The sequence below is a fragment of the Crocuta crocuta genome, unplaced genomic scaffold (genome assembly GCF_008692635.1).
Source record: "Crocuta crocuta isolate KB4526 unplaced genomic scaffold, BGI_CrCroc_1.0 scaffold248, whole genome shotgun sequence".
Lineage (NCBI taxonomy): Eukaryota > Metazoa > Chordata > Mammalia > Carnivora > Hyaenidae > Crocuta > Crocuta crocuta.
Window position 1 is genome coordinate 1303854 of NW_027532409.1, and position 27826 is coordinate 1331679.

At 49.3% G+C, this 27826-nt stretch overlaps 1 protein-coding gene across 1 annotated transcript in view; it reads left to right on the forward strand.

Annotated features, from left to right (window-relative positions):
* The window catches only part of PTPRT (protein tyrosine phosphatase receptor type T), a 703891-nt gene that overhangs the window by 636387 nt on the left and 39678 nt on the right, over positions 1–27826 (forward strand). Inside the window, exons 18-22 of the mRNA XM_077778839.1 lie at positions 12116–12192; positions 19542–19578; positions 20864–20961; positions 23489–23548; positions 24269–24385. Coding sequence (XP_077634965.1) covers positions 12116–12192; positions 19542–19578; positions 20864–20961; positions 23489–23548; positions 24269–24385 — 389 coding nt within the window. The remainder of the gene's footprint in view (positions 1–12115; positions 12193–19541; positions 19579–20863; positions 20962–23488; positions 23549–24268; positions 24386–27826) is intronic.

Genomic DNA, 27826 nt, shown 5'->3' on the forward strand with positions numbered 1-27826 from the left:
AATGACTAGAACACAGTGAGAGACCCTGTCTCCCTGAGAGGCAAGAACATCCAGACTGGGCCCGGCATCCAGGCGAAAGCCTGTGGAGGCTGAGGATGGGAAGCCAAGCCAAGCTGTGTGTCTTCCAGACTTCCCTCCTCGTCCTTGGCACCCAGCACCTTGGCTGTGCCATTGTCCTCCCCCACCTGAACTCTGCCCAAGCCTTCTTCCTGATGCTGCATATCTAATCTGACCCCCAACTCCCACCTATCTGATCTCCAGCAGAAGCCAGAGGGACCCTCTCAAAATGTGAATTGGATGCTGTCATTTTCCTACTGAAAACTCTTCAAATGTCTTTCCTTCATTTTAATTTTTTTTTATTTTCTAATGTTTATTTATTTTTGAGAGAGAGAGACAGAGTGTGAGCAGGGAAGGGGCAGAAAGAGAGAGACACACAGAATTGGAAGCAGGCTCCAGGCTCTGAGCTGTCAGCAGAGTCCAATGTGGGGCTCGAACTCATGAGCCATAAGATCATGACCTGAGCTAAAGTCAGATGTTTAACCAACTTTGCCACTCAGATGCCCCTCTTTTCTTCATTTCTGAGCACTTCGTATCCAAAGGCCCTGAGCCACCTCTCTACTCCCATTTCGAACTGTGTGTTCTCTATCACAGTCTCCTCAATTAAGCCATACTTCATTCAGCCCCTTGAGCTTTCTGTGCTCATTTGTGCCACGAGCTCTTTGCACATTCTGTTTTCTCTTTCAAAGTGCCCTTCTCTCCTCTCTTTGCTCTACTAAGTTCTACTTATTCTTCAGATCCAACTGTTCATCATTTCCTCAGGGAATTCTTCTGACCCTTCAAATTTGATCACAACCTCATTATTCATTATTCACTCCTTGAGCACAATGCATGTCTTCTCATCATCACTGTGGTTTGAGAGACATGTGGATGACTATCCATTGACTGGCTATTTTCCTCGCTGAAATAGATGCTCTGCGACAGCAGGTGGATGATTGTCTTATGCTTCTGTGTCCCCAAACCTGGCATCCAACTGGGACTCAGTAAGTAGGATCTTAATGTTGGCAAGTAGATTCTCTGCAGAACCCCAAAGGGCTTGAGCCATGGCCCTCTCCATTCTGGCCTCTCAGGTAAAATAGAAAATATGCAGGAAGGATGGAGGGAGAAAGTCTGGAATAGGACAACATGGGGCCTGATGACTTGCCAGTAAGGAAGACACCTGGGCCTGGGTGGGGCCAGAAACACAGGACACAGGAAAGGGCAGAAAGAGAACAGTCCTGTCCTCTGTGAGAGCTGCGTCTTAGACACAGGATTCCAGGTAACAAGGGAAAGCAGTAAAGGGGATTAAACTCCGTCACTGGGGGTGCAGAAGATGCTATCAGCACATGTCCCACCCACACCCCACGGCCTCACCAGCAGGTGGTCTGGCATCCTGGGCCAAGACCAGGGTGAGCAGGGGAGGCAGCCCCCATGCAGCATTCAAGGAGATGCCACCATCAGCTGCAGGACCCTGAGACCGAGCATCCCCTTGAAGTATGTGCCCTGGGCGCCTCACTTGATTCCCCTTCATGCTGCCCTGTCTCCCTCTCTTCGCCTGAGGACGTGCTCCAAAACTGGGGCAAGATCCTCTGTGCACAGGGCAGTCTCTCCCTGGCCCGTGAAATAGCCCAGCTCCTCACCATCCCACGGAGGCTGTGTTCTACACCTTTTCCAGAAACCCCACAGGGCCTGGGGGGCAGCTGCCCACCGCAGGAACCAACTTGAAAACTCCTCNCTGCCTTCTCAGCCATCTCACTGCCCCCTCCCCACTGCTGCCTCTGCTCCTTTATAAACTTTGTGCTGGAACCCTCTTCCCACACCTGCTTCCGGGGGAACCCAGAGGAGGCAGGGGGAATTCAGACACCTAACGATACCGCCTCAACGGGCTCGAACAAACCTGAATCTCCTTTCCAACTCAAGGGTCAGTAATTCTACAGCACACTGTGGCCAGAGCAGGTCTGCACTCAGTACAAAAGGAGACGGTATCAGGCAACCTGTGCGTTCCAAAGCCCTGGACGACATACCGGGGAACCGAGCAAAGAAAGAGTCCTGGAATTGAAACGTGGAAGGTAAAAAGAGAAACAGCCCGGAGGACCGGAAAGTGTTCCTGCCCTTGTATGTGTCCGTCCCAAAGGCAAAGTCTGCCGTGGTTTGATAAATAGAAATATTCTTGGCACAAGAAGAAAACCGGTTGTGATTAGCATCTTAAGGAGCCTAGAGCTCTGGGAGGCTGGAGTGGAGGACAAAGGCCCAGGCCAGGAGGACAGAAAAGATTAAAGAGGGAAGAGAGGGAGGGAGGGCACTGCCTGCAAAGGAAACAATGAAAGAGAAGCCTTGGCTAAATAAGCCCTTTCTTCCAAATGAGGCTGTTCAGAATTTAGTAACAGAGAGTGGGCCTTCTAGGGGGTGAAGTGGCAAGGAAGCGAAAGGGAAGGAAATGAATGGGGAAACAGAACAAAGAATCCTTTGCTCTCAAGCAGCTCTGGACAGAAACCGTGGACAGGGGCAAATTTCTAGAATACCAAAGCATTCCCATGAGGAAGTTCTGGCGGGGGCTTCCTGGGCTGCTGAAAAGAAGTTACACTGAGGAAAGGAAGTGAGCTCAGGGGTTGCCGTTGTCATCAAATGAGGCTCCCCTTCTGGGATCCGTCAGGGACCCAACAGAAAACAGCTGGGACCCTCAAGGGGGATGATTTGAAGATAATTTAATCAAGTGATTTTTGTATAAAGGTGTTAGGTAGTTCTAGGGAGATGGCAAAGAACAGTGCAGTACTTAAGGCTAAATTCCCCCATGGAGAAGATGCCACACCCCCAGAAAGAGAGATGACCTGACCAGAGGTATGGCCCTCAACCCTCAGTGACCGCAACAAACAGGGCTGAGGAGATGAGCACCTTGATGGCGTCTCTGCTCATCCAGTCTTCCGCAGGTGCTTTGCCTTTGGCCACACGCAGCCTGAAGCCAGAGGACAAGGGAATCTGCAGAGCAAGTCCACTGGGCCCCGGTGTTCTGGAATACCAAACAGGGCGCCAGGCAGAGGCGGGTTCTGCTCTCAGTCTGCCCTTGACCTGGCGCATGGCCTTTAGCAAGGTCACTTCATCTTTCTGCCCCTCGGTTTCTCCTCTCGCCATGCACAGAGGGCAAATTAAGATGAATGAAAACTGAATCCTGTGTACAGAGACTTTTAAACCCCACTGAGATTTAGTCCAGCCCCTTTGAATTCACAGGTGAGGAGCAATGGTCCAGAGATGTAGAGTCCCTGCCCCAGGTCACACAGCGAGTCTGTAGGACAGCCACAGCCAGTGCACAAGGGCTGGTGCTGCCAGGGTCCCGCATGGTCCCTGGCAAGGAGTCCTTCTGCATCAAGATACATCATGCTCTTGGTGGCGGGGGGGGACACGCTAAGGGCTCCAAGCTCAGAACAAATGGCAGGCTGGGATGAGCATTTCAGGCAGGCCAGTCTCCCGTCCAGGGAGGAACCCAGGTTCACAACAAACCCAGAGGTTTTTCTCAGCTGATTCCTGGTGGTGACGGAGCTGGGACGACACCATGGGTGCCTTGTCCAGTGCTCCCGACTCTTGGCCTCCCCCTTCTTTGCGTCTCTGAGGGCAGCCCTTGCCTGGGTCCTACAAATGGGTCCTAGGGCAGAGGTCGATGGTGCCCTTGTTCTTCAGAGGACTTGCCGCTGGAGCCCCCTCCGCCAGCCTGCAGGTCGGGCCAGAAGTGCTAGGACACAAACTGTCCCCAGGAGCAGCTCGCACACTGGCCACACACAGTCCTGAGGCGGAAAGACTCACGGGAGCTCCCAGCAGGGCGAAGCCACAGCTGTCTGCGGCAGCGGCTTTCGTGACAACACACCCCTTACCAGAGTCCTTCCTTTCTCCGTGTCCTTCCCATTCCCCTGCCCGGGATCACCTCCCATACCAACTACTTGTGCTCAAATCCTAGTCTCAGCTTCTGCTGCCAAAGGAACCTGAATGAGGAACCCTCCTCCTTGCCTCCAGAAAGTTCCCTCAGTGACTGGGTGTAGGCTAGACAGCCTGCTTCGGATGAAGCAGTAAATGCATCAGGTGGGCCACTGTACCTCTGACTTCCCCCGGACCTCCGCCCTGCCATGCCCAGCCCCTCTACCCCCCAAAGGCTCCGTGCAGGGCCCTGCAGAGGGGAGCCACCTAACCCAGCCTGCATGGAATGGGCAGAACAAGGAGGTACGGAGACCGTCGGGCTGTTTCCCTCCCCTTCCCCAGCCACCCTCTCTCTTGATAATGGTAATTCAATCAAGATTGAATGTGCAGACCTTTAGCTTCAATGAGGTACCCAGGCAGTCTCAGCAGAATCATCTCCCTCCTCCCTATCCACTCGTGCAAGATGATGGCATTAACATTTCCAATCCTTATAGGAAATGATTTTTCAGCTCCGCAGTTCATCGTAATGAGCCAAATCTCTTTTCTCTGAAAAATTACACCTTTTCTTTACCTTCCTCAGTGCCCGGAAGACAGGAAGAAAGAGCATCATATATCCAAGTGATCTTCCCTCCCTAGCCCCGCCTCTCTCAAGTGATCTCTCTTTAAGCGGATTCTACTTGAGAAGACTCATTTGTTGGGTTACCTTTGATGGGGGGTTGGGGAGGGAGGAGAGGTTGTGGTTTGTCTGCAGGGTGAGAGCTGCACGCAGGAAGAAATAGCCTCTCCTCTAGGCTGGGCGTGGGAACACAGTGGAATAATGGACAGTGTTGGGACCCTAACTGGCGCGGAAGGGGAGTATAGGGGCAGTGAGTCTTGGGGTTCCCACTGCTCCAAGAGGAAGCTCTTGATCTTACACCTTCTCCTGAGTTGTTCGATTTCTTGGAACCTTGAGTTTCTCATCCATGAAATGGGGTGATGATACAGAGAGAGACTCCCCAGGGCTACTATGAGATAAGTGGCATAGCATCCAGATAGTACCTGAAATATCGTACTCATTCCACACAGGTAAGTTCCTCTGCCTCACCACCCAACACAGGGTGGGTCTCTCGTCTCAGGCCTAATTCCAGTAAGATCATTTGGTCTTCCCCAAGACAGACTGAAGTGAATGACCAGGGCACTTCCATGCTACATAATTGGACACCGATCTACACACTCAAATGTGAGGGTGCATCAGCATTTCCTAGAGGGCTTGTTAAAATATGCATTTCTGGCCCCACACTGGAGTCTCTGGTTCATCAGGTCTGGGCTGGGACTTGAGAGTGTGCATCTCTAACAAGCTCCCAGGCGTTGCTGAAGCTATTGGTCAAGGGACTACATTTTGAGGACCATTGATCTAGAATAATAATTAAACCAAATTTACATATTTGTTTTTGATTTCTTACAACACACCAGGTGCTTTCATATCTTACCTCTTTTAATCCTTGCAATATATATACAAAGGAAGATTTGATTTTCATGTTATAGTTGGATAAATGGAGGCTCAGGGAAGATAAGGAACATGCCCCAGGTGATATGGTCAGTTTGTGACAGAACTCCTGCCTGTCTCCAGAGTCTACTTGATCCCTTCATCTCTTCCCGAGAAGCAGGACTGGCTGCCAGTCTGGGGACAGAGCAGAATGGGTCTGCTTGTAGGGTAAGGGGTCAGATCTGGGGAAAGGGGGAAATTCAAGCCCAGGATCCAGGCACACTCTGCCAGCTCTGTGTAGAGAAAAGAACCTTGCGTCCTAGGCCAGGTTACCTAAAATCAACTGAATGGCTATTAAGCAAGGGGCCCTGCCCCTTTCTGGTTCTGAGCCTCTCAGACACAGATATAATAATTATTGAGCACCTGCTATGTGCCACACGCTGTAGAGCACTTCAGTAAGTAAGGTGTCCTCCCTTAAGTAGGATGTGAAGAGTGGAGCCACAGGTTAATCAGGCCATCACAGAAAGATAGCTGCTGTAAGAGCTCTGAAGAAAAGTACAGGGAGCTCTCAGAGTCTGGGATGGAGAGATTATAGAAAACTTCCTGAGTAAGGAACACGGAGTTGAGACCTGAAGAATGAGATGTTCCCAGGCTTGTGGAGGTAGGTTGGGGGTGTTCCTTTACGTGTGCAAAGGCCCTGTGGTCAGAGCAGACATTGTGCATTTGAGCAACTGAAAAAAGAGCATAGTTAATCAGCTTAGCATTTAGGGAGGGGGACATGAAGCTAGACTGGGAAGTGGGTCCCAAATCATCAGATCATGCAAAGCATCATGGGTTCTGCTAAGGCTTTGTTCCCTGTCAGTGGTGTCCTGAGCTGATTCATACCAGCTTGCAAGAACAGATTGTTAGATTTTCAGGAATCTTGTGAGCTAGTTGATGCCATGTTGGTAGCTTGAAATTAGTTGTGGTGGGAGTATTTATACCACAGAAATCAGCAGACTGTGCCGGTCAGGACCCTTTTTTCCCCTCCAGAGAGCTGTTTGTTAAACATTTAGTGGCATACCACTGGTCTTTGTCTTAAAATGACAAGGAACAGATTGATTCCAGAGGGACAGTGTTTCTGTTCTCCTGGAGTTGTGTTCGGGGGAGCTCTTGGGATCTCCATGGAGTCACTGCAGTTATGTCTCTCCCTCCTCTGGCTAGCCACCCATTGCCCCCTCCCCACAAGCCCATTCCTGCCTGTCTCCCACCTCAGCTGAGAGCCAGGTGGGGCCAGCCTCCACCCACCTCACCATGGAGGAGTCTGCGTCTCCTCTGTATGACTCTTCTCAACTCCTCTCCTTGTCTGGAATATCAAACGAGAAGTAGCAAATTAGCTGTTTCTCGGGCTTGCGAAATGTAGATAGGGCATAATGAACGTTCTGGGTTGCTTGTAAATTACCTTGTATAAGCTCCTTCCCATCGCCCGCTGCCTCATCGTTCTCCATGTGCCTGTGGATAAACACAATTTTTTATCCTTCTAATTATATAAAGTTAGAAGAAGAGGGGGACGCGGAACAATATTAGCATCTCCCAGAATGAATAAATAAACCATGAGGACACTGCTACCCCTTCCAGTCCCTTTCTGGGGAGCCTATGGCTAGACTCTGCCCTTTAAAGAGTACATGCAGTAGCTCTTTGCCTCTGCAGAAGATGAATTTTCATTTGGTAGCGAAGGGCAAATGGGAACACTACATTTCTAAGCAGCCCTCCGCTCACAACCTGCCTCATACCCAGCCCAGAGCCACCATTAATTAATCATCTGCTTCATACCAGGCACTGTCCTAGCCCTGTTTTTTTAGAGCAGTCTTAGTCTTGAGAAGAAGGGAGCGGAACATACAAGAATCCCCATATACTCCCTCCCTCCCACCTACATTCAGATTCCCCTGTTATTAACACCTTGCATCAATGTGATACATTTGTTACAATTGATGAAGCAGTATTGATCCATTATTATTAGCTAACCCCCACAGTTTACATTACAGGCTATTCTAATGTGTTATGTAGTTCAATGGGATTTTGAAAATGTAGAGTGACAGGTATTCACCATCACAGTATCATACAGAAATGGTTTCACTGCCCTAAAATTTTGCTGTGCTCCACCTGTCCATCCCCCCATCTATCCCTGACAACCACTGATCTTTTTACTGTGTCCATACCAGAATGTCCTAGAGTCAGATTCACACAGTCTGGAGCCTTTTCAGACTGGCTTGTTTCACTTAGCAGTACGCATTTAAGTTTCCTCTGTGTCTTCTCATGACTTGATAATCTATCTCTAAATATCACTGAATGATATTCCACTCTATGGATATACTGCATTTGTTTACCCACTTATAAATTGAACAACATCCTGGTTGTTTTCTAAGTTTTGGCAGTTGTGAGTAAAGCTGCTATAAACATTTGTGTGCAGGTTTTTGTGTGGACATAAGTTTTCAACTCATTTGGGTGAATACCAGAGACAGCAATTGCCGGGATCTCATATGATGAGAAATATTTTTAGTTTTGAAAGAAACTGCCAAATTGTCTCCCAAAGTGGCTGTCCCGTTTTTGCATTCACACCAGCAACAATCAAGAGTTCCTGGTGCTCCGTGTCCTCACCAGCGTTTGATATTATCCGCGTTCTGGATTTGGGCCATTGTAGTAGGTATGTAGAGGTATCTCGTGATGGTTTTAATTTGAAATTCCCTAATGACATCTGATGTTGAACACTTTCTGATATACTTATTTGCCATCTGTGTATCTTTTTTGCTGAGGTGTCTGTTCAGATCTCTTGCCCAATTTTTGATTATGTTGTTTTCTTATTGTTGAATTTGAGAGTTCTTTGTATATTGTGGATACAAATCCTTTAATCTGCTATGTCTTTTGCAAATATTTTCTCCCAGTCCGTGGCTTGTCTTTTCATTCTCTTCATGTCCTCACACTTTTCATGCCTGCATTTTCTTATTTAATCCCCCCAACACTCCATGAGCTATAGAATATTGATTCCACTTTGCTAAGGAACCCAGGCTAAGAGAGATCAATTGACTTCCTAAGTGGTAGGGCTAAGATGTGAACCCAGATCTGACCCTCAGCTCCATACTTCACATCATTAGTGTATCCCACTTGCCACAGGTTAGTACATGTGGGAATGAACTTTTGTCGTTTCATAATAAAATAGCCTTTCACAGCCTCAGAAAATAGAGTTATCCTGTATTTGGATGCCCTGCAGAGCCCAGCACGGGTACTTGCATCTGAGTACCTTTATAAGGCATAAAGAGCCCTCTGTAACCTAACCCCTGCCTACCTCCTCTCTCTCTCTCCTCCTGTTGCTAATCCCCTCACACTGTGTCCACAAGAAAGGAAATGGGTTTCAGCCTCCCTGGGTGCTTGCTTTTTCAAGAATACTGCCTTCACTCTTGCTATTCCCTCTGATGGAAAAGACCCTTTCTCATTGGGCACTGGTCAAGGCTCGACCACTTTATTTTTTTAGTTTGAGAGAGTGTGTGCATGCAAGAGCAGGGGAGGGGCAGAGAGGGAGAGAGAATCCCAAGCAGACTCTGTACTGTCAGCATGGAGCCAGATGTTCTAGTTGGATAACCGCGAGATCATGACCTGAGCCGAAATTAAGACTAAGACACTCAGCCAGCGGAGCCGCCCAGGTGCCCCAAGCCTTACCCACTTGTAATTCACATTCTACTTCACAAAGCCCTCCTCTCCCCACTTTCTAGATTTGGAAGCTCTACTTCTGTGTACAGCCTGCTTCCCAAACAGCACTGACAGATTTCTTAAGCATGTGTATCAATTTGACAACACTCCTTAGGCCAGCCAGCCTGCACATAGTAGGTTCTTCGTGAGTGAATGCAGAGAAGATATTAACCAACACCATCATCAGTGGGTAGAGGCCCCTTTCATCTTTAAGAATATTTAACTTAAATAAGCTTGTTTCTTTTTGGGTTTTTTTAAATCATTTTTGCTTTCAGATTGAAGTTTCATTTTAGGTTAAGAAAATTCTCTCTCAACATTTTAAACCAGAATCTCTGTTTCCAGGGCTGTAGACCCCAGGGGCAGTCATAACTCAATAAAGGAGATGTTTGAATCAATAAGTCATTAGTGAGACCAATGAGTGAAAATACAATGTGTGTTTTTACAGCTTACATTTTCTTTTAAGTTTGTTTGTTTGTTTAAAGAGAACCAGCAGGGGAGGGGCAGAGGGGCAGGGTAGGGGGAACAGATGAGCCAAAGCAGGATCTGTGCTGACAGCAGAGAGCCCCATGTGAGACTCGAACTCACAAACTAGGAGATCATGACCTGAGCTGAAGTCAGATGCTTAACTGACTGAGCCATGCAGGCGCCCCAAGGCTTGCAGTTTCTGTAACTGCTGGTAACAGGGCTTACCAGCCTCAGCTGGGAGTCGGGTGCTGGGCTTTGCCTGAATCCTTGCTGGAGCGGGGCGGGGGGGGGCTCCCGGGGGGGACTCCCTCAGGAAGTCCCACTCCTGGGGCTAGAATCCTGCAAGAGCTGGGACCGGCCATTTGCACAGACTCCAGGAGCAGACATCCAGGGACAGTACCTTGTGTGGGTGGAGCTGGGGCTCAGGGCGGGAGGGACCGGAGCTAGAATCTCCGCTCTGCCACTTATGGGCTGTGTAATGCTGGCACCTTGCTTAACCTCTTTGAGCCCCTGTTTCTTCATCTGTGAAGTGGAAATTAGAAAAATACCGTATCATTATGGCCTTACTGTAGTAATCTACAGAGCTATGTGGAGGAGTAAAGGACATAGTCTGATACCTGCCATGAACTGCATAAAGGTGAACTTCACACTCCCCACTTCACACCCTACTCCCCACGGCTAAGGCTGAGTTAGCCCTCTCCCCTGCTGTTTCCACTGAAACTCTTGCCCACGATGAGTAAGAAAAGTGGCATCTGGTATATCTCTGTGTCAGAGTGCCTGGCACATGGCACAGGCTCAATGAATAATTCACCTATTCACCCTCTGCAGGTTGCATTTTTCAGTCTCTTGCCGGCCGGCCGGCCTCCAGCTGGGTTTGACCAAGGCCATGCACTAGTGAGAGACTGGAAGGCAGGGGAAGGAAGAAGCCAGGGTACTACTTCCCCTCTGTCCCAATCACAGACATCTCCTGTAGCAGCGAGTGAGGCTCCTCTTTTTCACCAGCCTCCCTGGGTGGGGGGGGCAACAGGCTCCAGCTTCCAAGGCTGGTGCGTAGCCCCCGGCTCTGATAACCTCGCCTCCTCGCTCTGCCCCGCCGTCCCCAGGAGGGCAGCGTCTTCTTGCTGGTGCTGATCTCTGAGTTACCACAGCCCCTGTGTGGCTTCTCGGCTCTTCCTGACACTTCTCTGGCGTTAATTCTGTCTCCATGTGCACTTGAAGCACTTTCTGATACCTGCTTAGACCTCCTCTTTGGAAGCAGGAGTGTCTGAGCTCAGAATTAAGAGAACCCCACTCTCAGGTTCCACCATCCATGGGCCAAGTGGCTTGTCCGTCGTCGCGAGACTCGGTTCCCTCATTTGTAGCGAGGGCTACACTGCTTGTCTCACCGGCCCATGAAGTGATCCATTCACATGCTCACCAAGGGTTTGCGGAGCTCCCGCCATATGTGAACGTGCAGAGGAAGGAAGAGGGAACAGAGCAGCAGTGTCCCTGTTCTCACGGGCTTCCAGTTAGTAGCAGATGTGCTTGTGAAGTGCGAAGTGCTTCATGAGTCTCAGCAGGACAAGCTGGCCCCATTGTCTGACCCCGGGGACCCATGTAGAGGTGCAGAGCACTCCACCCCACTCGCTGCGAACCTAGCCCTGGCCTAGACTGGACCGTGGATGCAGTGACATGAGCGATGGGTTCACAGTGAACTGGACAGCAAGCTAAGCCCCTCCTCCAACCAGACCCAGCCAGGGTGTTCCGTTTTGTGTGTCTCTTAGCGTGCCAGAGTGCACTTTAATTCATTGTAAAGGATTAGCCTGATTCTTCCATACAAGGGGGTTTTAATAGTTTTTATTGGATGTTATTTGAAGCAAGCATGCCATTGACTAAACCCTGCAAATCTTGTTTATGCCTGGATTGGCCTTGAAAGCGTATTCTCTATAACACGATTTGCAGTTATTGATGACCTCCTTTATAATGATGTAGCCATCTCCACTTGAATCATTGTATTGGTAACAGTTGTGGCCAACCATCTACTTGCACCAATACCCCAAGAAGCAAAAGAACAGCGTTTGTGCGCATGTGGAAAATAGGTAAATTTGCCGTTTTTCAGCAAGCATGGAAGTGGAACGTGTGAGTCTGGATCCAACACTTCTCACTTCCCAAGTATTTTGATCTCTTGCGCACTCTCCTATGAAGAAGGGATTTCTGCCTCCACGTTAATGACGAAATCACTAAGACTTAAAGAGGCAGGTGACTCACCCAGACAGGTAATGACAGAACCAGAATGACAGGTGGAAAAAAAGAGAAGGCGCACACAGTGCTTTTCAAGGCACAGTGATCTCCCTGAGCCTCAACTGCCTCATCTGTAAATGGGTCTAATAACTGCAGGTGGGGGCAGGGCTCAAACGAGAGAGTAAGAAAGCAGCATGATGCCCCTACTGCTAAAACATGGCAGCTCTGCAGGAGGGCAGTGCTGGCCCCTCGCCAGCAGGCCCTTTACCACCCACCCCCTTGTTTTCTGCTCTCTCTCTGCAGATGACCATTCCCGAGTGAGGCTGCTGGTGCTGGATGGAGACCCGCATTCTGACTACATCAACGCCAACTACATTGATGTGAGAGTCTTCATGGGGCTGGGCGGCTGGGCTGTGGGGCTGGTTACAGCAGGCTCAAGACCGAGGGCCATCCCCCCGACGCTCCCCCACAAGGTGGCCCTCCCAGAACGTGTCCGGATGTAATTAGCATAACCCAAGTTGATGATCCGTCTTAAACCTTATCCTCTTTCAGCCCAGCTGGAGTAGCCTACTGTGTGGGGCCCCAGGACAGCTACCCGTCTTGTTCATTCACTCATTAATTCATTTGTACATGTATCTGTTTGTCCATTCATTCATTCATTTGAAGGTAAAGCCATTTATGCACCACAAATTTAAAAGCGCCTGCTGTGTGCCAGATGCTCTGGGAACCATAAAGCTAAAAGTGTCATGGTCTGTACCCTTTAAAACCTGAGCAGGAAGATAAGCTATGCACATCAATAATTCCAGGGCGAACGGAAAGTGGTAAGTGTCATTTGTTCAGATAAAATGCTGCAGGGATTCAGAGGTGGGGGGAATATCGCTTCTTCCATCAGGAATGCAAAATGTGATGTGAACCAAAGTTTCAAGCACGGGAAGAATTTAAAATGAAAGAGGGAAACCGGGTCTCTGGTTAGAAAAGCACAAGCCAAAATGTAGCAGCTGGAAGCAGAGAGTATATAGCAGCTCAGGTTGAGGGGAGCTGAGGCTGCATCACGGGAATAGTGGAAATTATTCTATCTAGCTGGAGCTAGATCGTTGGTGGTTTACAATCAGACTTAGAAAGCCAGACTTGGTTGTATAGACGAGAGAGGGCTATTGGAAGTTCTTGATCACAGAGCTGACCAGTTCAGAGCTGAGCTTAGGGATGGTTTCTCTATCACCAAGGGTAAGACAGTCTGAGGGAGGAGAGTCTGGGTTTCAGATGCCCAGTTAGGAAAGGGGCTGCTTCACCTTGGAAGTGAGAGAGTTTGCAAAGGGGGGAGCGTGGCCCCAAGGCCCAGATGGACATCCTGTCATAACCAGTGCAAGCCAGGCTGCTCAGGACCTCCGCTAGGAGCCCGAGAGCCTTGATGAGTGGCTCAGATCTCCTCCTCCTTGGTCCCTCTGATGCCCACGTGCTTTTACACACAAGCTGTGAAGTGCAGCGGTATGCTTTTCAACTCCCCATAACCTAGGCTCATCCAGGTGATTGACTAATTCAACAAATATTTATTGAGCCTTATGGTAGTCATTTGTCTGTTTGCTCTCAGATAGATTTCTTGTCCTTCCCCGTTCTGCTTTGCGTTGCTTGTATAAGTGTGTGTGTGAGTGTATGTATGTAAGAGTGTGTGTATACGTGAAAGTGTTGAGTGTGTGAGTGTGTGTATGTATGTGAGAGTGTGTGTTTGGTGTGCATGTGTATATGAGTATGTAGGTATGTGAGAATGCATGTATGTGACAGTGCATGTGCATATGTGTATGTGGGAATGTTTGTGAGTTGTATATATGTGAGTGTGTACATGAGTGTATATGTATGTGAGTGTGAGAGTGTGTACATGAGTGTGTATTATGAGTGTCTGTATGGGTGTGTATCTGTGTGTGTGTATGTGAGACTGTGTGCCTGTGTGTCAGAGTGTGTGTATGTGAGAGTGTATATATTAGAGTTTGTGAGTGTATATGTGAGGGTGCATGTATGTGCACATGTGTGTGAGTATGTATGTGCGAGTGTGCATATGTGACTGTGTATATATGTGTGTGTGTGCATGTATATGAGTGTGTGCATATATGTGAATGTGTGTGAGTGTGTGATTGTGAGTATGAGACTGTATGTGAGAGTGAATATGTATGTGAGAGTATGAGTGTGTATGGGTGTGTGTGTGAGTGTGTGTGTATATGAGTGTGTGAGTATGAATATGAGACTGTATGTGAGAGTGAATGTGCATGTGAGTGTGTGTATGAGATTGTGTGTGTGTGAGAGAGAGAGAGAGTGTGTGTGTGCACGCACGCGTACGGCAGGAGGGAAAGCAAACTGATGCCTATGAGGAAGGCACTGATAGGAGATTGGAAAGAGAAAGGAAGGGAGAAGCTGGTGTCTTCTCCTCCTCTCTCACCTCCCTGCAGTGGGGGCCACATCCCAGCTGTGGTGCCAGCTTCCACCAGGCAGACCCACTGGAGTTCCCGCCTCTGCCGGGCAGCCCCCACTCTGGGTCCAGCCACTTCAGTGTCTCCCATCACCCACGAGTTCCAGGGGCCGTCACAGTCTCCCGCTGGTGCCAACCTCAGGGTTGCACATCCCAGCTTCTCTATACCCGATAGGTCCCCAGCTGCCCAGGCAGAAGTCCCTGTGTCTGAAACACTCACAATGGATCCTATTCCCTGCCTGGACCCTGGCTTACAAAGGCCCTACACGTGGTCAAGAATGGGGGCTTCAGTTTCAGTGGAAGTCAAGGCAAGTTCTTGTGGCAACCCTGATGGCGGTGGCCCATGTGAGGTCTGCTGGCCCAAGTTGCTGTATCTGGCATTTGTCATCTAAGTGGCAGCCTCCAGCAAAAGTTTACTTCTCCTAGATAGACACTTAGTTCAAAGTGGCATGAGCATCTTGCCACAGTCAGAGCCAAGATCCACTTCGGTGTGTTACGGGCAGCAAATGAAATTGCTGACATTGCAGGTGGACCTCTGCAACATCAACACTGACAACACCCCCCATGCCTACCAGCTTCCATCATTAAAGTGCATTCTGCAAGCCTTTGAGGATTGCCAGGGACTGAGCTTCAGATCCTTGCTCAAGGTTGCATGGCTAGAATCCAGTTCCTGGCACATGAGGACTCCCCACCACCCCTTCCTTCTCTAGGAAATACTACATTGTACATATAAGCCAAACAGCCTCTGCTAGATGCTGTCTTAATGTATGACATTGGCCTCTGCTGGATCTCACTGGTTAGAGTCAAAGGTTCACAAGATCAATGTCATGAATTCAGCCCTTGTTGGGTTTATTCAGTCCTTCTGCTTACAAGCCTTATGATCTTGGGTGAATTATTTACTTGTTCTCATCTCCGTAAAGTGGGATAATAATGCTACCCCAGCAGAATGTGGTAACTGATGTACTTCTCAGTCTCCCATTAGGAAACAGAGGCTCACTCAAAGGAAATAACTGAGAATAGTTCAACAAGGGTGGGGGCAGAATTAAAGGAAACCAACAGGGCGGGGCGCAGTATCCCCTGGCTAGTAGTAGCCTCTGACAGAGTTGGTGGTGGACCCAGAAGAACATACACCCCAACCTCCCCATGGTCTCTGAGCCCCTGCTTCTGCTCCCCAATGGCTGAACCCAGCTGGAAGCTGGAGAACATGGAAGCCCATGATGTGGTCCATATGGGTCAACATCCCACGGAAGGGAAAAGTGGGGATGTGGAGGGACAGAGAAGACACCAAGCACAAGCCCCTCGTAGCGCACTGTCACTGATATGCGGTGGAGCGAGGGGTGGGGAAGCCCATTAATTGTGAAGCTACTATGTACTCCAGCAAACTTAAACTGCCATAGTCTCTTTGGAGATTCCCGGCAAGACACACCCTGGACAGCTCTCTAGTTTTCACCCTTTTGCCCTGGTCTCCAGCCCAGCCAAAATCATCCTGGCTCTCAGAAGAGCTAACTGCCTGTGCTAGAATCATTTATCCACAATCGGATCTTGACGATCCATTAAAACAACTCCATTTGGATAATGAGCTGGATGGGGCAGCCTCCAGAGGCCATGGGTCTGCTGCTGTCTGAACCGTCCCGCTGGCGGCTTTGTTTGCACACCCGAGAATGTATTGGCCACTTGAATTTGTTATAAATTACCAGTCTGGAAATAAATATCGTATCTGGGTCCCCAGTAAGTAACAGATGCATGAGTCCAGAGTGAGATAAATGTGTTTTGGATGCAAGCCTCTTTCCCGTTGCTCACAGACGGATGGAGGCAGCCGGGGCTGGTTTGCAGTGGATCTGTGTGCTGTGTAGGTGGGACTTTGATGAACTCAAAGTTCTTTTAAGGTTAGGAAGTTTTCTGTACTGGTTCCGGCAAATCCCCAGTAAAGCCCCCAGTTAAGCAGTGTGATTCCTTTTATCTCCATTGTTGAGGAATCTCCGGTTAGAATGTTTTTTGGGGGGACAAGATGGGGTCTTAGAGACCAGAGGGCCTTTTTACTCACACGCAGTGTGCATGCATTCAATACATGTGTATCAGGGCTTGTGGCCCTGGCAGACTTCTCTGTGCTGGGGACACAGCCATGAGCAAGCTAGATATAGCCCTGCCCTGCTGGCTCTCTCCTTCCACTGGGGAAACAGATAGCATGTACATGAACAAGGAACGCTGTGCCATTTAGTGACAAGTGCCCCAAAGAAAAGTAAACCAGAGAAACTTGAAAGGTGCTCACAGGGTGGTCAGGGGAGGCTCTCTGTGGAAGTGACTGGCAACAGAACAGAATCCCAGATGGAGGGAGAGAGCAAACCTCTCAGTTAATGGGGGACATGTGTAGCAGGCACAGGGAATGGCCAGCCCAAAGGCCTCTAGATGGAAACATGATTCCTGTTTCCAAAGAAGAGCAAGACAGCCAGTGAGCCAGGGGAAGAGAGGTCAGAACAGGGAAAGCTGATGGAGGGATGGACTGGAAATAACCATTAGGAGTGCCCCAGCCTCACCCCAGACACCTATTCATGCATGCACACCACCAGCCAGACTTTGCTGAAAACTGCACCTAGTGTCACGCGCTGTGGCCCAGAAGGGGAAAAGTACAAAGATTGTATTGCAGCAGAGTGTGTTCACTGGGCATCTGCAGAAGCCTGTGGCACCACTCAGGAGGAGGGAGGTCTCATCTGAAGGGCAGTGTGGGGAGGCTGTGGCTTAGGGAACACAAGAGAGGATTCAAAGGGGCAGCTGGCAGAGGGCTGGAGATGGGTCAGCAGTCCCGAGCTGAGGCGTTTGGACATTATTGTGCAGGCATGGGGGAGCCGTGGCAGGCTTTTTGGTGGGGAAGATAACATAGATGTGCCCCAGAGAGTTCGCTCTGGCAGGACGCAGATGGGCTATGGGACCAGACTGGAGGCAGGGAGGCCAGCAAGAGGCCGGAGCTATGGCCCAGGTCAGGGAGGATGAGGGCTGTAATTAGGAGGGATGATGAGGGTAGGGAGGGCATGAGAAACCACATCCTCCCACACTCTAGGGGACTACTTTGTGCTCCCAAATCTACTCAAGAAAACTCCCCAGAGCCTAGGAAACCCTGTCCGCCTTGATTTGAAGGAACAGTTAGCTCCTGGTACCTCTCACCTCCCTTCCTACTTCCCATGTGTCAGAGAAGAGCTCCGCTTTACATTAACAAGCAGAGCAATGAGAAAGGAAGGGATTCTGATCTCACCATCTCCCAAGTGGCCAGCACAGACTCTTAGTCGTGGTAGGCACCCAATAAATGTTTGCCAGATAACCAATAAAATAATATAATAAAGTTCCATATGTTAAATCTTAGGATAGTGCCTGGGACATAGTAACTGTCCTATAACCCTAACAGCAATCCTATAATGTAAATGTAAGTACCCTCATTTAATAGCAAAAAAATCAATTGAGGCACAGGGAGGTTAAGTACTTGCCCCAGACCATCACACAGCTCATAAGGGTCAGAGCGGGATTCAAAACCAGGCAGTGGGGTCCAGAATGTGCACATAACCTCTTCCAATCTTAGTTTATTTAGCTGGCCTCTTAGCAACTTGTTCTTTGGACATTTGCTCCGAGTCTCACACTGTACTAGGCTCTACGGAAAATATCTTTAAAACTTAGGAGGCAGTGTTTGTCCTCAAGAAGCTGGCAACCCACCAAGAAGAGAGGACCTCTCAAACAAAGAGTTGAGGTGGGGCTGTTTGTTCCTAGTGACTGTGGTTAACCCAGCAGTTCAGGCCGTGACGTTGGCCTGGGTTGGTGCTGACATTGAACTCTGGCATCTCTAGAGTATGCCCAGCAATGAGAAGGTACCTACTAAAAATGTATGGAGAAATATATAAGGGACTCAAAAACGAGTCTTTGAATCGGAAAGTGGATCCAGAACTTCAGAGCTGGCACATCTGTTTCACCATAAACCATACAGATGGCAGTTCTGGCTCCTCTCCTGAGTTAAGAGGGCCTTGAGGCAGCATATCCACCCCAGCAGGAAAGAAAGACGGATCACCAACATTGAAGACAAAACTAGATATTCATCAAACTTTAGGGCTTATTTTCTTCTGAGATAATTAACCATAAAGGAAAGTAGATTTCAGGACTGTCAGTAATAAGCTCTCCACTAACAGGCTCCATAATCGACATCTGTATTTTGAAATTTTATCCATCTTTCCATCTACTCATTCACTCACGTGTGTTCACTAAACACTAATTACATTCAGTGTTATGTACTAAATGCAAATCTTTGTCCCAAAACTTGAACTTTACCCAGTAGGATATACTTCCTCTCTGGCACCGGAAAGGGGATATTCCAGTGCGGCCATATGCAGGCAAAAGAGGAGGCTATCTTCAGCCTCTTCCCCATTGATCAGGGTTATGGGGCACAGGGTAACCCCACACCAGAGCACACACAGCCCAGGCCTGTTGGGATACTCTGAGATGGACAAGGATTATCAGGAACTGGACTCTGAATCAGAAAGTGGCTTTATCACCCTCTAGGTCACACCTGTATGGGGCCCTCCCTGGTGAATGGGACTTCCAGTTCCAAGCCCAGCCATGTGGCACAGAGATGGTCATATTGTGGCAATTTTTCCCTCTTTTTTAAATGTTTATTTTTGTGTGCAAGAGAGACAGAGCACAAGCAGGGGAGGAGCAGAGTGGGGGGTGGGGAGGACACAATTCAAAGCAGACTCCAGTCTCTCAGCTGTCAGCACAAAGCCCAACGCTGGGCTTGAACTCACGTTCCACGAGATCATGCCCTGAGCCAAAGTCGGATGCTTAACCAACTGAGCCACCCAGATGCCCTCCCAATTTTTTTTTCTAATTGTTCCTATTCAAGGGGCCAACAACTCAATGGCTTTCTTCTGGTGGGTGGCCTACAGGGACTCACGCAGTGTTCTGCACAGAGTTATGGCTTAGGAAAGATTTTTTGGTGGTTTATGTACCCCCATAAACCCCGAAATTCCTTCTCTGCCTCTTTGTGGGTCCACCCAGTTTTTGCTTCCAGGCCAAGCCTATATGGGCGCCTTGCAAGTAACTATTATAAATTGAGTGATTTAATAAGCTCTTGACATACTTTACCTGATTTAATCTTTGCCACTTCTCTGGGAAATGTCTAATGCTATTCTCATCTTGCCTATGAGGAAACCATATCTGGAAAGGATAACTACTAGTATTATGGTGTTTGCAAGCTTTGGCTGCAGGCCCTCACTGTGCTTCTCTCCTGTTATCCAGGGATACCATCGGCCTCGGCACTACATTGCAACTCAGGGTAAGTACCTCCTCTTCCTTGAAACAGTCCTTGCCCTTCACTGTAAGAGAGGGATGGGTGTCTGCCAGCAAAGAAGCCACCAGGAGAGCCTCCACGTGTTCCTGGGAGTGTCTATGTATGTTTTTGGGGGGAAGGAATGAGGTGACAAGTTCAGCTCTAGGGGAGGAAATGAGTGAGAGATGAAAAAGATGTCACTAGGAAGTGGTCAGGCAGGCAGACCGGAAGCATCAGTTTTAGGCATGTGCCGTCAATATCCACCATCCAGAACTGGAGCTGGTGCTGCCTTACCTCCTTGATGAGTGTACGCCTAGAAGACAGAAGCAGCCAGCCATTCTAGGCAACAACTTGGCAGTACATCAGAGGCCTAAACATGATTCTACCTTCTGAACCCTTTGGGGAGGATATCCTGTGGATACTTATATATATGGACAGTGACATATATAAAGATACTCTTCACAGTGTTATCTGTAATAGGAAAAAAATGAAAAATCTTAAATGCCCAACTGTTGGTAGATTAGTTAAAATGTGATACTTCAATATTCTAGAAAATTACGCAGTGAATGCACTGCATGCTTGGTCAGAATTTTTAAGAACGTGCACAAATGCATAGAATAATGATGCTTATTACAGCAAATACATATATATAAATACAGGTACATATACAGAAAAATGTATACATATATAGAAAAATGCTATCCAGACTTTGACATCAAACACACGTGTTACTTTAGTAATTGTGAAAGTAATGAAGGCCCAGGACACTGAAAGAGAAATTTCCAAGGAAATTGCTTTGGCCTCTCAGATCCTCTCTCTCTCGCCATCTCTCTTTTCCGTCCCTGCTGTTTGGGCTCCAGACGAATGCTCCCTGTGTTTGTCAAGCTCACATTTGGGCCTCTTTGCGCCGTGAGCACCTGGCTCTTGGTAGCTCTCTTTCCTCCCTTCCCTGCAACCCCAATTTCCTCCCTGTTTCTCACTGAGCTTCCAGAGCCTAATTTTAAGAGGGAAAATTGTCACCAGGGAAGGGCGATGGGTGCAGGGCACATGGGGGCTGTGGGAGAGCAGAGGGAAGAGAAGAAGCTGTCCACATGTCCAGTGGATGCTTTAGTGCATGCTCTGCTCAGTTGGCCAGCTGCTTTTCTCTTCCCTACTCTGGCCCTGGTCTCAGCGACTTGGGTGTCCCAGCGAGGATAGTCTGGCCTTGCTCTTGCTCAACTATGCCGAGCCTTGACTGACCAAGCAGGAGGGACGGCCGCTTCCTTAACCCTAACACCTTCTCTGTCGGCAGGTCCAATGCAGGAGACAGTCAAGGACTTTTGGAGAATGATCTGGCAGGAGAACTCAGCCAGCATCGTCATGGTCACAAACCTCGTGGAAGTGGGCCGGGTAAGCCCCTCCCGCAGTCACTTGGACACAGGATGCTAGTGCTGCCCTCCGGAACATTCCTCTGCTATGTGCCAAGTGCCCCCCCTCCCCCGCCCTCAACAGTGTTCAACAGTTCACCCTCACAACAGCCTGCATGGGAGACATCCTCACTCCTGCTTCCCATTCAGGGACTGGCCTTTCCCTTCAAATCACCGCACTCTCCACCCTCATCCCGTTGATGATGTCATCTCATGCACTTTGAGGAAACTGAAGCCATCAGACGTAAACTCTCATCTTCACACCACAAAGCCACAATCCTACATGCATCTATAACCACCTTCTCATTCTTCCCCTCTCTCATCAGGGGGATCCAGAAGAAATGGCCGTTTTTGTTGACCCCAAATAGTAGAATATCTGCCGTTTCTAATGGTTCAGCCTCCCCTGATGGAGGAAGTGACTCTTGCCCTTTCAGAGGCAATCCCAGTACCTTGAATCATAGAGTCTACTAGAGAATTTTCTCATTTCCCCACTCACTTGAAAAGTAGCTCTTTTTCTCATTGCTTGATCATTCCCCTGGACATAAAACATCCTGAGTACCGTCCCTCCGAAAAATACCAAACCGGCGAACAAAAAGGATTCTCTTGTCCGTACTTTTCTGCCAGACTCCAGAGACTCACACACAGGCTCCGTTTCTCCACTCCCGCCCTCCTCCCCATCCAGGGTAACTCCTCCCTCCATCCCACCCGTAGTTACACCGTCAGTATCACCAGCATCCTTCATGTGGGCAAATAGCCACTTCCTTCCCATTGACCTCAGCCTCTCAGAGCATTTGACCCTTTGCTCCCTTACCTCTAAACCTTAATATTCCTCAGGGTTCAGGCCTTGGTCTCCCGCCCTGCTCTATCTTGACTCTCTCCTACGTCCTCCTTAGCTACTCCTAGGGCTTGGAAATGGGACTGCTATTCCCAGCTTGCTTTTGCCGACTTGCTAAACTGTGGCGTGTGGGTGGGCGGGCTGCTGGGTTTAAAGGCAAGGTGCACAGGCCCTAGAATGAAGAGGGCCTCTCCACTTAACATAAGAACTAACTGAAGAGTGGGCAGGTAAGTTTTTGTTTCGGCAAGAACCAGATAATCCATTAAAATAAAGAGTCCTGGTCTCCAAGATCATGGGAAAGAGAGAATCTGGGCTGATGTCGTAATCCAGGCAAGGGCTACGGACATCTTGTGGCATCATGGGACTCTAGGGCCAGGAGAGATTTTATCCTCGAGCCCACTCTTACCTAGTCCCTTCTCCAGTTTTACAGATGAGGAAACAGGCCCAAAGGGGTGGAGCAACTACCCTGGAGTCCCCTAGCCAGAGCCCGGCCAGGATCACTCACTCTTGACTCTCATGCTATTTCGTGGCCCCTCCACTTACGACTGCTCCCCAGGATCCCAGGCCCGGGGGAGGAACTGCCGTGGACCAAAAAAAAAAAAAAAAAAAAAAGCAAGGCANGGCTAGGATTTAAGAATACAGAGGCAAATTCCAGCCCATTCTATAATATATCCCATTTGGAGACAGACTCCCTTGATGAACAGATCGTGAGTCTCAGTTGGATTTAGGGAGGGAACAGGGGAGCAATCTCTTGATGGAACTACTGCGAAGAGCCATGCACCATGCCAGACCTTACTGTGGATTCCTTCATCTTGATTCCCAACAACTGCCCAAGGTGGTGTTTCTGGTCATTATTCAGGTGGCCTAGCTTTGCATCCTGGATCCATCCATCACTGAACCTTGGACAATTGTTTTAGCCTCTCAGTGCTTCTGATTCCTCATCTGTAAAATGGGGTAATAATAATATCTGTATAAGGTTGTAATGATAAGCTATTTAAATAACACATGGAAGGAATTCATAGAACATTTAGTAAGCAATGAGAAACAATAAGTTGTCACTAAGTGTTAGCTATCATTTTTTTAAGTTTATTTGTATATTTTGAGAAAGATAAAGAAAAAACATGAGTTGGGGAGGGGCAGAGAGAGAGAATCCCAAGCAGGCTGTGCTCTGACAGTGCCGAGCCTGACTCAGGACTCCATCTCATGAACCATGAGATCATGGCCTGAGCCAAAATTGAGAGTCAGAAGCTTAGCCGACAGAGCTGCCCAGGGGCCCCTAGCTATCATTATTAATAAGTTGAGCCTCAGAGAGATTTCAGCACTTTCTGGAAGCTACACAGCTACACATGCATTTGCCTCCAAAGCCTGTTGCACTATACCAGCATTTCCCTAAGTGGGTTCCACGGGATGCTAGCCTGCAGGATGTCTAGTGAGAAGAGGGTTCCATGGTTAAATACGTTTGGGAAATGCTGTGCACTCTTTGCCCCTCTCGGAGAGTCGAAAACACGTTAGCGTTAGCGCATTCAACGAGCTCAGGAGTCTGGTAGCAAAGCGGCCTGTTTTAATTTTGTTTAATCCAGCATTTCCCAAACTCATTTGACCACAAAACCTTTTTTTTGTTTGTTTTTTTGTTTCTTGTTTTTTGTTTTTTTTTTTTTTACCTAACACCTATTAGCGCCCAGCGGAACACACTGTGGGAAATGCCACTGTAGGCCGCGCGGCGTCCCCCGGAATGGTAATGCTTTTGTTCTTTTTAGGGGAAAGCAATGATGATCTCTTCTTCCTCCCGCGTAGTGTGACGTCGAGTCAGGATACGGGACTGGCTTGTCTGTAGCATCTGCACTCACCGCCCGACACAGAGCGGCTGCAGAGTTTTCCCTCTGAGCCCAGCACCCTCCATCCTTTTCCAAAATGAGAGCCTTTCTCCTTCCAGCCCCCAGTTTCCACCTCTTAATAGTAATGCCCCTCTCCTGACCACTTCTGCTTCCACTCCCTCACTGTTTCCCACCTTTATTCTCATCTCTGCTCTGCTGACACGGCCCAGCCGCCCCAGCCTGATCTCTCAGAAAGAGGGCTCAGCCAGAGCTAGGGAAGTGGCCACATGACCCCGGACAAGTCACCAGACCTCCACACACGAGCATTATTCTCATCTGTAAATGGGGTAATGCCACCTGCCTACCCCACCTTGATCTATTGCGATCACTTAGGGTGATGATAGACTTAGAGATTTTAAGGAGCTCTGCAAAAGAAGGTACCATTATCCCTGACAGCTCCAGTTCCTTGGGGAACGAGCGTGGCCCTGTGCGGTTTGCCAGTCCCTGGCCAGCTGAGAACCCCTTCGACCGAAATTCCACCCAAATCGCCCTTGGGTTTATCTGAACAGGAAGGCCAGACGAGGCGGCTCCTTGCGCTCGGCCACACACTCATTCGTCCTGTTCTCTGTCTTTCCTCCCAGGTGAAGTGTGTGCGATACTGGCCGGATGACACAGAGGTCTATGGAGACATTAAAGTCACCCTGATTGAAACAGAACCCCTGGCAGAATACGTCATACGCACCTTCACAGTCCAGAAGGTAAGCGTGTTTGTTCATTTGGGGCACACAAACTCCCCCCTCTAGCAGGAGGGACAAGCAGAATTCAACAGACAAATACATGGACTCATGCCATATGGTGATAAAAGCCACGGGGAAAAAACATGCCACGAGTGGAGACCGGAAGATGGCATGGTCAGAGAGGGCTTCCTGGAGGAGGAGGTATTTAGGCAGATAATGAAGGATGAGAAGAAGCCAGCTGAGGGAAGAACGGGAGGAAAAGTCTGCCAGGCAGAGAGAAAGAAACACGCAGAGCCAAGGGGAAAGAGCTCAACATGTTCTAGGCCTGTGGTTCTCAGCTGGTGGTGATTTTGTCCCACAGGGGACGTTTGACCATGTCTAGGGACATTTTAGTTATCAAATCTGAGAAAGGAGGGGTGCTCCTGGCATCTGTGGGTGGAGGCCGAGGATGCTGATTAACATCCTGCAATGCATAGGACACCCCAGGCCCCAACCACAAACGTCAGTGATGTGGGGGTTGAGAAATGCCGGTCTAGGCATTAAAACAAGGCTGGGGTGGCAGGAGCTAGTGGGCAAGGAGGAGATTCCAAATAATCATTAGATTAATAATTTAATTACTGTTATTAATGATAGCTAATGCTTATTGAACAATTACTAAAGCAGGTGTTTTTCCCAGTGCTTTGCATACATGAACTCATTTAATCTTTCCAACAACCTCTCCAGGGAGGTACTATCATGACTCCCATTTTAGAGGTGAAAAAAATTAGGCACAGCGCATGTACGTCCGCTGTCCAAAGCTGCCCAGCCACAAGCCGGCGGAACCAGATGCCCACCTCAGCCCCTGACTTGAAGCTCACTGTGCCTTCCCCTACTCCATGTGTGCCATTTTCTGAAAGCACCTACTCTAATGGACCAAGTGGCCACAGACCCAAGAAGCACCGGGGATTCACTGCTTTGAGAGCTGCACTGTTGGGGTTTGGACAGGTGCTTGTGAGGACCGAAGCGGGCGCACGCATGCTATGGTACCTGCACGCATGGTCGAGTACAGTTTCCCCTCCAAGCCCTGTGCTACTAAAGGCCCACATCTGCAGGCTCAGGTGCAGAGCCAGGGGGAAGGGCCCTTCTCCTTAATGAAGAGAAAGACACCATGTGCATTGATGTTGCCTTAGCTCAGGTTCCTTAGAAGCAGAGCCTGAGACAAGGATTCGGGTGCATATAGTGTACCCAGGGACCACTCTCAAGAGAGATTTGTAATAGAGAAGGAAGCAGGAGAGGGAAGGAGAAGGAGGTGAACAAGAGGGTCTTCAGCAAAGTCTAGCCTAGGCCTGCCCCAGGGGGCTTCCAGAGCATGACCTGCACCAGAGAGCTGGCATCCTTGCCTCAGTCTGCCCTCTGACCGTAGACCAGCCACTGAGAGGTGACCTCCAGCACGAGTTGGCTCCTGTCGGCCAAGGGCACTTCGGCAGAAAAAGAGAGTCCCTTGCAGTCAGCACTCCTGCAGTGGAGGCCTGGGGTCACAAGCCACAAAAAGGACCTGGACAGGGCTCCTATCTCATCTGGCACATAAGCAGTTAGTGCGGAGAGTGAGATGAGCAGTGGGGACATGGTGGCCCATCCTGGGTCCCACACCTGAGCAGGGAGGCTTTGGAGAACTGTACACAGGCACTCCGCAAACTGCCTGGGTCATTACCTCAAAATCGGTTCTTGAGCCGAGCCCAGGACCCAGAAATAATAAACAGGAAGCAGCATCTGCCCTTGAAGAGAGCACAGTCCCAAGTGGGAGAGGGGCCCCCTGACACATGACCAGAGGGCAGGCGGTGAGGGCTCGAACAAGGGCTTCCCCAGGCTGAGGTGACTCTGAGTCTGGAATGAAAAACTGAGTGTTCCTGAAGCTGGTTTCTCTTCTCCTACTTCAGCTCGTCCATCAGGGCCCCCATCCGGGCCTTTGTTCAGTCCCCTGCCCCGGACTCCCACCCCAGCCTCCTCCAGGGCCTCTCTGCTTCTAGTCTCACACCGTCTTAGTCTGGGTTTCTGGGAAGCTGAGCCTGAGGCAGACCTTTGGGTGCCCTTGTTCTGAAGAGAAGAGGAGAGGAGGGGAGGGAAGGGGAGGAGAAGGGGGGAGAAGGGACAGGGCAGGGAAGGAGCCACGTGAGGGAGTGTTCTGGAGACATCTGGTCCTGTCTCAAGGCAGAGGGGTCTTCTGTTCCTCCATTAGGGTAACCCCACGCCCTGGTGTGCCCAGCACTATCCTGGCTTTAGCACCAAAAGTCCCATGTCCTGGAAAACCCCTCAGTCCTGGGCAGACTCAGCAAGTCCGCTGCTCCCTCTGCTGTCCTCCAGCCACTGAAGGCCAGCTGCCCACCCCAACCCCCAGGGGAAGTGGCTCCTGTCGGGCTGAGCAATTCTCTGAAGGAAGGGGTGGCTGTGGGTGTCTGTAGTCAAGACTCAGAGGAGCGGGGGATGGGGTTCCTGGCCCAGGAAAGGGGGTCTGGGAGGGCACCATCAGCGCCCTCTGCACCGCTCCTCAACACACCCGCTCAGATCCATGCTCCACGTAGCAGCCAGCACGGTCCTCCCAAAATGCAAGCCTGATGATGCTCCTCCCCTTCTGTGCAGCCATCCCTGCAGCTTCCCCAGCTCCCCAGTAAAGACCCAGTGTAGGATGCAAGGCCTTCCGGGATCCAGCACCTGCCCTGTCTTCCACTCTCCTCTGGGGGCGCCCTGCTTGTGATCTGTGCACGTGCTGTGCTAAGCCCTGTCCCCACGCAGACGCCTGTGCTGCCTATCTGCCGAAGGATCCCGTCATCCCTTCCGCCGGGCAGTACTCGGACATCAGTGTCTCATAGTGACCAGAAGTGCAGGCTCTGGAGTCCAAAAGCCAGGGTCCAACTGGGTTACAGCTAACTAGTTGTGTGACCTAGTTGTGTTACTCAACCTTGCTTAGCCTCAATTTCCTCATCCACAAAACAGAGATAACAACATAAGGACTGGTATGCAGATTAAAGGAGTTAATACATTGAAATGTTCAGGAGAGTAACAGGCATGGAGTGCTGTGCTTACTAAACATTAGCTATTGGGGCAGTTGGGTAGCTCTGTTTGTTAAGCATCTGACTTCAGCTCAGGCCATGATCTTGAGGTTAATGAGTTCCATCCCCATGTCAGGCTTTGTGCTGATAGCCCAGAACCTCCTTTGGATTCTTGTCTGCCTCTCTCCCACTCACACATGTGCACTCTCTCTCCTTCCAAAATAAGTAAACATTAAAAACTTGTTTTTTAACTTTTTAAAACTTTAAACTTTAAAAAACTTTTTTAAAAAAATAATATAATAAAACAATAAATAAAATAAAAATAATAAAATAGTTAAAAATAATAAATCTTAGCTATTATTGTGTTTTAAGACTTGGGCCATGCATCACCTCTTCTAGAAAGCCTTCTATGATTTCTCCTTCCCCAGATGGGGTT